The 11,863-nt window shown below is 42.3% G+C and overlaps 1 protein-coding gene across 1 annotated transcript in view; it reads right to left on the bottom strand.

The window, feature by feature from the left end:
* Positions 1 to 5,932: 5,932 nt before the first annotated feature.
* The window catches only part of LOC311045991 (B-cell receptor CD22-like), a gene marked incomplete at both ends in the record, with an annotated part of 120,160 nt that continues 114,229 nt past the window's right edge, over positions 5,933 to 11,863 (bottom strand). The window contains 2 exons of the mRNA XM_084058061.1: positions 5,933 to 5,942; positions 6,153 to 6,342. Of these exons, the coding sequence (XP_083914187.1) occupies positions 5,933 to 5,942; positions 6,153 to 6,342 (200 nt within the window). The remainder of the gene's footprint in view (positions 5,943 to 6,152; positions 6,343 to 11,863) is intronic.

Raw genomic sequence — 11,863 nt, 5'->3', positions numbered from 1 at the left:
CAGAAGACTTGAAACTAGTGACTGAAAACATAAAGTCTTTATGATAAGGTTTACTAAGGTAATAAAACCAAGTGTAAAGTCATGTCAAGTCACCATTGACTTAAATGGAATGAAATGTATTAAACAAGCCCCTCCCACAAACTTTAGATTGCCAATCATAGCCAATCGGAATGGAATATGAAAAATACTAAAGGAAAAACAACGGGACCGGTATGTTTTTAGCTGCCACAGCAGCCACAAAATAATAATTGTGGGAGGAACAACCAGCAGGGCTTGAGTTGAGGATCTCAGAGACCTTCTGGGCACATAGGGTTGGAGCAGGTCACATAAATATGGAGGTGCCTGGCCATGGAGGGTTCTGTGTGTGATTACAAGAATCTTAAAATGTATTCTAAAATGAACTGGGAGCCAGTGCAAAGAGGCCAAGACGGGTGTGATATGATAGGATCTCCTGGACCTGGTCAGTAACCTGGCAGCAGCATTCTGGACCAGTTGCAGGTGGTCTAATGATGATTTTTGGAGACAGGTAAAAAGGGAATTACAGTAATCTAAACGTGATGATATGAATGCATGGATGATCATTTCTAACTCCGGGTATGAAACAACTGATCTTAGTTTGGCGATATTGCGAAGGTGATAGAAGCAGGCACGGGAGACAGAATTTACATGCTTATCTAAAAGCATGGCCTGATCTAAAATAACACCAAGATTTCTAGGATTAGAGCATATATTTGTTTTGAAAGACCCAAGACGGTCGGCAACATCGGCAGCAACCCTATCTGGGGTACTGTTCACCCTGTACCTGCTACCCCTTGGCCGTGTCATCAGCAGGCATGGAATATCTTTCCACTGCTATGCTGATGACACACAACTTTACATAAAAACCAAGCAAACCTCCTCTGCCTCATCATCATCATCATCATCATCCTCATCATCACTACCGCCCTTATCCACTCTCACTACCTGCCTGGAGGAGATAAAGGCGTGGATGAGCAACAACTTTCTGCAGCTAAACAGTTCCAAAACCGAAGTCATTCTCATAGGCACCCCACACCAGATAAAAACATCCCCCATAACCAGCATCACCTTCTCCGGACAGGACCTCCCCCTCTCACCAGTTGTCACAAACCTGGGAATAAAAATGGACCCTCACCTTAACTTCGAGGCCCATGTCAAATACCTATGCAAAACATCCTTCTTTCACCTCAGAAACATTTCAAAACTCCGCCCCACACTTACGCTAGCAGATTCAGAAAGGCTCGTCCACGCCTTTGTCTCCTCCAGGTTGGACTATTGCAATGCACTTCTCATCGGGATCCCTAGCAAAAGCCTTCAAAGGCTTCAGTATATTCAGAACAGCGCTGCTAGGGTCCTGATGAGAGTGCGCAAACATGAACACATCACACCCATCCTCCGTTCACTCCATTGGCTTCCCGTTGCTTTCCGGACCCAATACAAAATATCCCTGTTGACACATCAGTGCATCCACGGCAACGCTCCCTCATACCTCAAGGACCTAGTCTCCCTACAGCCCTCGACCCGTAACCTCCGCTCCTCAAACACCAACCTCCTCAACACCTGCAAGGCCAAACTACGCACCATGGGCGACCGGGCTTTCTGCTCAGTCGCACCCGAACTATGGAACGCCCTCCCTGTCCACCTAAGAGCACCACAGTCGGTCGACTGCTTTAAGAGAGGATTAAAGACTTACCTTTTTAGCAAAGCATTTTTTTAGCTGGTTTTACCTCTAGGCTTTATGCCCCAAGTTTTAATTGTTTTTTGTTGTTTTCTTTTAAATTGGTGTGATGTTTTCTGTTCTTATGCTACTGCCTTCTGTAAGCACTTTGAGATTTCCTGTAAATGTAAAGTGCGTTATAAATAAAATCCATTATTATTATTATTATTATTATGATTAAAACTTGGGTTTTTTTCTTCATTTAATTGTAGAAAGTTGCTGGCCATCCAGTTCTTGATGGCAGATATACAGTCATGCAATTTGCTGATCATATCCATTTTGTCTGGTTTGAATGAACAATGTTGACCATGTTATTAATTGTATTGAAAAGGATTTGGGGATTTCGCTTGCTAGAGGCGATAATATTGGCAAAATAAGAAGCTCGCACATCCTTGACTAAATAATTGTACTGAATTAAAAGTTCTCTTAAAATAATACGGTCGGCCTGGAGCTTGGTGGCTTTCCAGAGGCGTTCAGCTTTTCGGCATCTCCGTTTAAAAGAGCGAGTTGCCTCAGTCAACCAAGGGGAGGAGTTTACAGAGGGAACAGATCTAGTTTTCAGCGGAGCAACCTTATAAAATGACCAAACAGTGAGAATTAAAGGAGTTATAAGCAGGCTATCAGCATCTATTTGCAAAGGCGGTTTTAAAACTAGTCTGCTGTAAAAAACGGCAGCAACTTTTTCCATAGAAGACTGATTTAAAAAACGTGAATGCTTCCCTTTCTTACCAATTAAACAGTTGGAATTAAAAGACAGATTAAAATAAATGAAATAATGATCAGTCACAGAGAGTTCCTGAGCAGACATCGAGGATGTCTAAACCTAATGAGAAGACAAGGTCCAAAGTATTTCCCTTTATGTGTGTGGGGCCTGACACATGCTTAATAAAATTAAAATATTCAGTAATACTTAAAAAATTAACAGCACAGCTGTTAGTAGTGTCATTAATGTGATAATTAAAATCACCTAACATCAGGACCCTTTCAAATGTTATGATAGAGGTTAAAAAATCACTAAATTCTGATAAAAAAAGAACTGTTTGGACCGGGAGGGCGATAAATTAAAATACAATAAAAAGGATTGGAGCGTCCAACTTTTGCCATTAACATCTCAAAGGAGGAGAAGGAACCAGGGTTCACTGTCCGTGTTAATAAGCAGTTTTTGTGAACCACTGCTAGGCCACTCCCGACTTGACCCGTGTTCCTGGGGGCACACATGAAGGCACAGTCAGCTGGGCAGAGCTCGATCAGGGAGGTATAATCCTCGCTTTTTTGCCATGTCTCCGTGAGAAACAGAAGATCTAATTTTTTTGATGTAAAAAATCATTCCAAATAAATGATTTATTTGTAATGGAGCGAGCATTTTGTAGTGCTACTCTAAAGGAATGTGGTTCAGTGGCGCTTCCGACAGTAGAAGCCGGAGGAATCGTTGGAGGCATCTTTTTGGGGGTAGATAATGTCTGATATTAAATGGTCGGTGAGATAGCAAAACAGGGATGACAGAGGGGGCCATAATGTGTGGTGGGGGGGAATGGCGGTGTGGAGGGGGGGTATTGATTATTGGTGATTGGCGTCATGTAGTGTCAGTAAGCTGGCGGGTGATGTTTTCCCCTTATAGTTTAAGTGAACATTGTCATAAAATAGCTTGGGGATCTTCCAAACGGAGTCAAAATTATCAATGTAGCCGTAACCACAGGCAACACAGAAATTGCAAATCCAGTTGTCAGTGCTGAATAGGCGACTGAATAGTTCAGAGCTGTTGTGGAGGGTTGGTATTAAACCTGAGAAAATGCACTTTTTTTTCAGGTTTTCGATTAAGTTGGCTAATGTCTCATAGTCCTTGCGCAGGTTGGCTGATTGGATACCTTTTGATTTTATGTCATTGACTCCCACATGCACAATTACAGTATGGACAGACTGATGACGCTGGAGAATACCTGGGATGTGTGTGACCAAGTCCTGGATTTTTATGAGTATGTGATGCAATCTGGAATGGCTACATGTCTTAATATAGAGTCACCCACTAGGATGTATTTTGGGAGCGGAACAAGCAGGGGTTTGGCGGTGGGAATAGTTTCACTGACCGGGGTGGGAGGAGGGGGATCACTGTGTCGGCCGGACAGGTGACGTCATGATTTGGAACAGCTGTGTCCATTTGTCCGCTGGACGACGGAGATGGGGCACGCTCGGTCAGGATGGTTACAGGAGGAGACGGCGGTGAACAGGTAGAAATACGTTTCCTAGTGGAGTTGGGGTTGGAGCGGAGCTGTTGCTCTTGTGAATGGGTGTCCATAGCAACCCCGGACGCTACCGTTAGTGTGTCGCTAACTAGCGGTAGCTTCCTGCTTTGGTTGCCCCTAGCAACCCCGGACGTTCCTGTTAGCATGCTGCTAACTAGCGGTAGCTTCCCGCTAGCAACTTGCTCTGCGCTGGTAAGCGGAGAGAAAAAGTTGAAAAGTGGGAGAGGTGAAAACAGAGGGATAGAAAATATTTTCCCCTTCTTCACAACCGTTGCCCAGGAGGGAGAGTTGGCCGAAGATGCATCATGGATGTTTCTGCTCGCTCTGCGGGGTTTGGCCGTCTCCAGTTCATTCAGTCTGGAGAGGACCGACGACTTTCTTCGGAGGACATCGGCCAGGAGGTCCTCGATGGTGTGAAGCTGGGACCTCAGGTCGGAGAGTCCCCTGGGGTGAGTGGAGTCGGCGTCATTACACACCGTTACGGTGCCCACTGCGGTGATCTGGTGTAGAAATGATTTGATCTGGAGGTGTAGAGGGTATTCTATTGCACAGAACAATACTTACACACAAGGGCTCCAAACGGAGCCCAGTGCGAAGATCCGGCGTAGATCAAGACAAGTCTGTAGTCGTATCAGCAGCAGTCAGGAAACAGCAGCTAAAGGCTAGTGATCGTGGCATTCGATGACGGTGATTGAAGAGTAGATTAAAATAGATGGATGGATCATCCAAAATCTGAAGTTGTTGTATAAAATGTAGGCGTTAAAAACTAGATAAAATGCCATTTAAGACAGAGCCTCTCAACACGGTCGACACGTCTGGTCACGTCTAGAGCTTCTGAGTACTGACACAATGTGTTCACAAATCCCTCCCAACAAAAACTAAACACACTTCAACAAATGATGATGTCTGTAAAAAAAGAGGAAAGAAATAAACTAAAACGTTGAGTCCACTTACTCTGAACATCTAGATGGTATGGTGATGATCTTTGTGATCCATGTGTGTTTGTCACCTGACAGATGTACTGTCCAGAGTCTGCAGGAGACACATTGTCCTTCACCAGCTGAGGACCATTGGAGATAGATCTGTTGTTTCTGTACCAGGTGTAGATGTCTACTGGTGGGTTGGCATCACTGCTGCAGGTCAGAGTCACTTTGCTGCCCTCAACAACTTCTCCTGGTGGATCCACTGATACTGAGGGTTTTTCTGGAGGGTCTATGGAGGAATAAAGATGTTTACTGTAACCTAAAATAACTGCAGTATTTCCTGAGTGTTTATAAGGGATAGAAGACAGTATTGCTCACTAGGAATTAACAATAAACATTAATTTTGAATATTGTGGTGTCTAACATTACACCAGCTTTGGTCAACATAATAAAATACTGGACACTACTCATGAATGAATAACTATTCTCTCAAAGTATGTATTTACCATCTTTCCCTCTTTCTACGTGTCAGTGCAATACAAACTATGATACTATGGACAATACGCGAACTGTGTACACACATACGCGCACGCACGCACGCACGCACGCACGCACACACACACACACACACACACACACACACACACACACACACACACACACACACACACACACACACACACACACACACACACACACACACACACACACACACACACACACACACACACACACACACACACACACACACGCTTGGTAATCTTAATGAAATGAAATACTCACAGTGAACATCAACAGTGACTTCAGGTGAACTGGCTGTAGTGATGTTGTTCTTTGCCTGACAGTAATATGTTCCACTGTCACTGGGTTGGATGTTAGAGATGGTCTCTATGTTCTTCTCTGACACTATAGTTCTGTCTCTGAAAATGATGTAATTCTGGATTGGTGGATTTGATCCTCTGCTGCTGCAGGTGAAAGTGACTGAATTACCTTTGACAACATCTCCTGGTGGACTTACTGACAAAACGACATTCTTAGGAGCATCTGTTGGAGAAACATTTATGTCACTTTAAAAGCCCTCTTTATGACATAAAAACTAAACACTTGAACAAATAATGCTGTTGTGTTGCTGTCTGTAAAACATAAAGAAGATAAACAAATAACCTAAACAGTTTAGTTCACTTACACTGAACATGTAGATGGTATGGTGATGATCTCTGTGATCCATGTGTGTTTGTCACCTGACAGACGTACTGTCCAGAGTCTGCATGAGACACATTGTCCTTCACCAGCTGAGGACCAGTGGAGATAGATCTGATGTCTCTGTACCAGGTGTAGATGTCTACTGGTGGGTTGGCATCACTGCTGCAGGTCAGAGTCACTTTGCTGCCCTCAACAACTTCTCCTGGTGGATCCACTGATACTGAGGGTTTTTCTGGAGGGTCTATGGAGGAATAAAGATGTTTACTGTAACCTACAATAACTGCAGTATTTCCTGAGTGTTTATAAGGGATAGAAGATGTGGAATATGATACACATTTATGGACTTATATAGCCCAATTTGAACACACACACACACACACACACACACACACACACACACACACACACACACACACACACACACACACACACACACACACACACACACACACACACACACACACACAAACACACACACACACACACAAACACACAGAGATAAGTTTGGATACTGAGTGGTCTACAGCACATTCCAGAGAACACTAGATGTCCAGTACAAAGGATGCTTCCCAGAGGGCATCTGACCTTAGCTGACCTCTAACATCTTGGGGTGTTGTTCTTCTGCACAATGGACACACACACACACACACACACACACACACACACACACACACACACACACACACACACACACACACACACACACACACACACACACACACACACACACACACACACACACACACACACACACACACACACACACACACACACACACACACACACACACACACACACACACACACACACACACACACACACAAGAGATGTAGCACACACACCTAGCGACGTGCACATCCAGTGTATGCAAGTACATACACACACATGTGAAGTCTGCCTATAAATACTGTGAGGACAAAGAAACCGTCCCTTCTTGCCTCCTTGCCTTGCCCTTCTTCTTCTTGCTCTGTTCTGTTCCGGCCACACCATGTAGCAGCAAGGCTGACATGTGCTCCTGTGCTCTGTACTCTGTTTTGTCCAATAAATCGACTTGAGGAACATTACTGGTCTGGACCTTTCTACTTGTGTCACGTAATATACTACAAAGACAATATTGCTCACTAGGGATGAACAATAAAAAAATAATACTTTGAATAATGTGGTGTCTAACATTACATCAGCGTTGGTCAAAATAATAAAATACTGGACACTACTCATGAATGAATAACAAATTCTCTTGGCCTGGCGGAGATATGCCCTGTTGCGCACAGCAGAACAAGAGGTGAAAGCAATGAACTTAACAGGACTGGCTGCACAGCAAAAACGTCTCAAACTATGTCAAACTGTCACATTCTAGCTGCTGAAATAAACTTTCCATTTACATCATTGTTGAAAAACAAAGAGAACATGGATGTTGTTTGCAAAAGGATTATTTCTTGTCCATTTGTTTGTGAGGTGAGGTCACAGCTTCTCTCTACTTCTGTGTGAAAAAAGCGCAAAAGTGAACACATCGTATGTTTCACACATGTGCTCAATCCTGCGCAAAATATCTGATTTACAAGCCTAAAATAGTCGCTGCGTGACAAGGTCTATGCTTGTAGATCTACTCTTTTTCGCTTTTCGCAGCTTCGCAGTGAAATGGGAATGTTTGGGTTGCCAAGTTTTGCGAGAGAAATAAGCAGTCAGGTCTATGAACATTTTACTGCATGCGTTGTCTGTCTGAGTGTGTGCCCTGATAAAACAGTGAGGCTTGAAGCAGTAGGCCTAGTGTGTATTTCTATGTTTTATGTTTTATAACGTAATCATTTATATCTGCAAAGTAACTACCAACTAAAGTTTTCAAATAATTAAAAGTATAGACAATTGCAAATACTCCAGTAAAGTAAAAGTAACAGAACAGAACTTTGGTTTGATTTCAACCAGTATTTAACCTTTTCATTAAATATTTTGAGATCAGTTTGTTTTTGTATTTCAGTTGGTATAGGGCATTCAACAAGTGCATCCCTTTTACTGGGTACAATGACTGAATTTGATGAGGGAGAATTTAATAAAACTGTCAACACTAAAACTAAGCATGTTGTATTTTCTAAGAATTGTGCAATGGTGCCATTTCATTCGTTTTTACCATTACCATTATAATGTAATTTATATATGTAATTATAATATTAATAATAATAGAAAGACGTTAAAAACAAGCCCAAAGTCGCTTATAATAAGCAGACATGGCAACATAGACACAGGCACAGCGCAGCGCAGCAGTTCTCTCTCTCTCGCTTTCTCTCTGCTACACTATAAACGTGCTTTACACAATGCTTGGATGAAATACAGCATTTAGAGGTTAGATGTACAGGAACAACACAGTTATTTTATTATTATTTCATTATTAGCCTAGTATTGGACTAATGAAGTCCCTTGGCCAAGCTGACAGTGAAATGCAAATCATCCATTAACTTGAACAATGAATGTCTGGCGGCCCGGTCTGCGGGGGGTCTTGAGGTGTGAACTACTCTTCCATGGGGGAGAGAGGGTGACAGCGGTCAATTTATATAAATAAAAAAGAAATATAACGGCTGGGATGGTATATATGGTGTTTATCTCATATTTATAATACGTTTCAGAAAAAAAAGGAGATGATTTGTAACAAATAGTTAGGAAAAGTCATGAAAGGGGAACTTTCTCTGGGCTTCATGAGAGAAGTTAATCCACTTTAAATTCTCAAAATCGTCCAGATTGACTGGCTAGTCATGCGAGTGTTAAACAAACTACATTAATAAACTCACCAATAGTAAATAAAGTAAAGTATTTACACACTGTAGTTTTCACCATTGAGCGTTTTTTTCTGCTTTAAAAAAAATAAAATGTTTATGAGTGCTGCTGTTTCAGAGCTCCTCCTACATTGAGTGACGGCACAACCTCACGTACAATATGAAATGATTTGACAATCAACCATGAATTGATTATGAGAACTACCAACACCAGAGCTCACAGCTGCTTTTCTGCTGTAGAAAAGCCACTGCAAAATATATATATTAAAAATAATATGAGAGAACAATGGACTGTGTACTACAACACTCTGTACTCTGTACTGGACACATGGACACACGGACGGACGGAGTCCGTCCGTGTGTAAAACATACTCGCTCTCCCGGGTAAAACATACTCTCTCACCATGCCTTCGGCCTGGCGGAGACAATCATTAAAATGTATGTACCATTTGTATAGCTGCATTCTACATTCCACATGTACCTGTTAAACTACTTCAACCTGATCTACAAGATACACTACACCACAAAGACACCCATGTACCTGTTAAACTACTTCAACCTGGTCTACAAGATACACTACACCACAAAGACACCCATGTACCTGTTAAACTACTTCAACCTGGTCTACAAGATACACTACACCACAAAGACACCCATGTACCTGTTAAACTACTTCAAAAATGTCAAAGTCGTCCACAATCTCAACACCAGAGGGAGCTCCACAAATCACGTTCCACCTAGAGTTGGCTCAAACAAGGGGTTAAATTAGTTATACTGCTATGACTCCAAAATGTGGAATTCCCAACCATAGATATAGAAACCTAGATACCTCATTGGCCTCTGCAGTTCATTGGAGCGACTGGTATCTCAATACAAGGCTCTTCCGCAGGGCTGTTTGACTACTGGCCAATCACATCGCGTTGACTACTGGCCAATCACAGCGCGTCTAACTGACTAGTTGCTGCGCGGCTGCCTCTTAACACATTGGGTGCCAGAGGTTTATTAAAATATTATACGTTCAGTGCCTGCATTTCTCCCATAATAATACTAATAATACCTGGAATTTATATAGCGCTTTTCTGAGTACTCAAAGTTGCTTTACAAAGCTAAACTAAGTAGAACACAATCAAAACAAAACAACTTTAATGAGAAAATGCAGAGAATAAAAAGTTAAAAAGGCTACAGGAGGCCAGGGAATAAAACAAAAGTTGAGACTAGGGTGGTGAGCTAGGTGGGGAAAGCAGTTCTGAAGAGGCGGGTTTTGAGGGAGGTTTTGGTTGGGTGCGGTGCTGCAACGGAGCAGCACCCATCCACTTACGTTACACGTTGCGTGCTGTAGAAGCCCCGACGCGGAAGTGCATGTAAACAGAGCGTGCGTGCGAGACGGCGGAGGGTCCCGACTAACGCCTGGAGCAATAATATTTCCAACACGATCCTCCATTGCAGCGTGATCTCCGATCGAAAACGGCTCGCTTCCACCACGTTAAAAAGAAATGGAGATATTAAGCTTTTAGTCAAGGAGATAACATTGGAAACGCCGACCGGAAGGATTTTTGACATGGAGCCACATCCAGCCTCTCCTTCTCAGAAACTCCTTGGATGATCCCAAAGTTTTGTTTTAGCGCCCCATGCGGGCCCCACGTATAAAAATAGAATTGGGTCAAAAACGGTCCGGACCGTTTACGGCACTCAATGTGTTAAGAAAAGACCCGTCCCACCTGCCTCTGATTGGCCTACCGAACGCCCCATTCTGTGACGCACACAGAAGTTTCCAGCTTGCCCTGCTGAAGCGGAAGGAAGTGGAAGCACGGCCGAGATACGTACGCCTCAGAGCAGAAGGAGGCGTCTACCCAGTGCTGAGCTGTGGATTTTTGAGCTAGGGGGGCTCTATTTTATGACGTCACGTGCACACGCACGCACACGCATGTGGACTTAGCCATCAGCTCAGTGCTAGTTGAAATACTGTATTCAACATGTGATTTTAATGTAATTATATTTCTTATTATTTTGTTGTTTTTATTTTTGTTTCAATGAATGAAATATTTTATTTTCCTTTTAGTTTTATATAAAAGCCCTTTACATAGACTCACCCACACATAAGTACTTAAAATAATCAGTCACCTTGTCTTTACTTGAATTACTTTTTTTTTTAAGACTTACATTGCTTTCAAAACAGTGTTTTTTAAAACAAGTATAAAATTAAAAATACCCTTTTGCTACTCACCAAAACAAAGAGTGTTTTATGGAGTTGAAAGCCTACTCTACTAAATGGGAACACTGAGCCCCCACCTCACGTCTAAAATACACTTTATGTCCAGAAAAGAAAATATTTCACCGGAATTAAAACCTGTTTTTGGTTACTCCACAGTGCCCTCTACAGATCTGGTCAATGGAATGTTCCTATTGACCAGATTCTTCCTTCCGTTGAAATATTTTCTTTTCTGGCCATAAAGTGTATTTTAGACGTGAGGTGGGGAGGGGGCGGGGCTCAGAGTGTTCCCACTTAGTAGAATAGGCTATAAACTCCATTAAACCGTCTTTGTTTTGGTGAGTACCAAAAGTGTATTTTTTATTTTTACTATAGACGAGAGGCTGCGCTACCGCGGTGCGAGGGGAAAGAATGTAAAGTACCATAGTGTTAAGGAGAACTTCTTCTAACACTATGGACCAGAGCTAGACAGGGATAACTCCCACGTTTTTTCAAAAAAGGATTTATTCTGTAGAATCCCCACTACAGATTGCAGATCTACAAGCTCATAGCGCGGCACCGAGTGCCGCGCTATGAGCTTGTAGATCTGCAATTTTTTTTTTAAATAAAAAAAATGTGTGCAAATCTTTAAATTTATATAGCAACATATGTAAAAAATAAAAATAAAAAAAAGATTTAGAAGACATTTGTACAAAAATATATACAAAGATTTGCACACATTTTCCACGATATTTAAAAAAAAATGCAGATCTACAAGCTCATAGCGCGGCACTCGGTGCCGCGCTATG

This window comes from Gymnoscopelus microlampas, assembly GCF_963454915.1.
Source record: "Gymnoscopelus microlampas genome assembly, chromosome: 5".
Lineage (NCBI taxonomy): Eukaryota > Metazoa > Chordata > Actinopteri > Myctophiformes > Myctophidae > Gymnoscopelus > Gymnoscopelus microlampas.
This window is presented reverse-complemented; position numbering and strand designations above follow the sequence as displayed.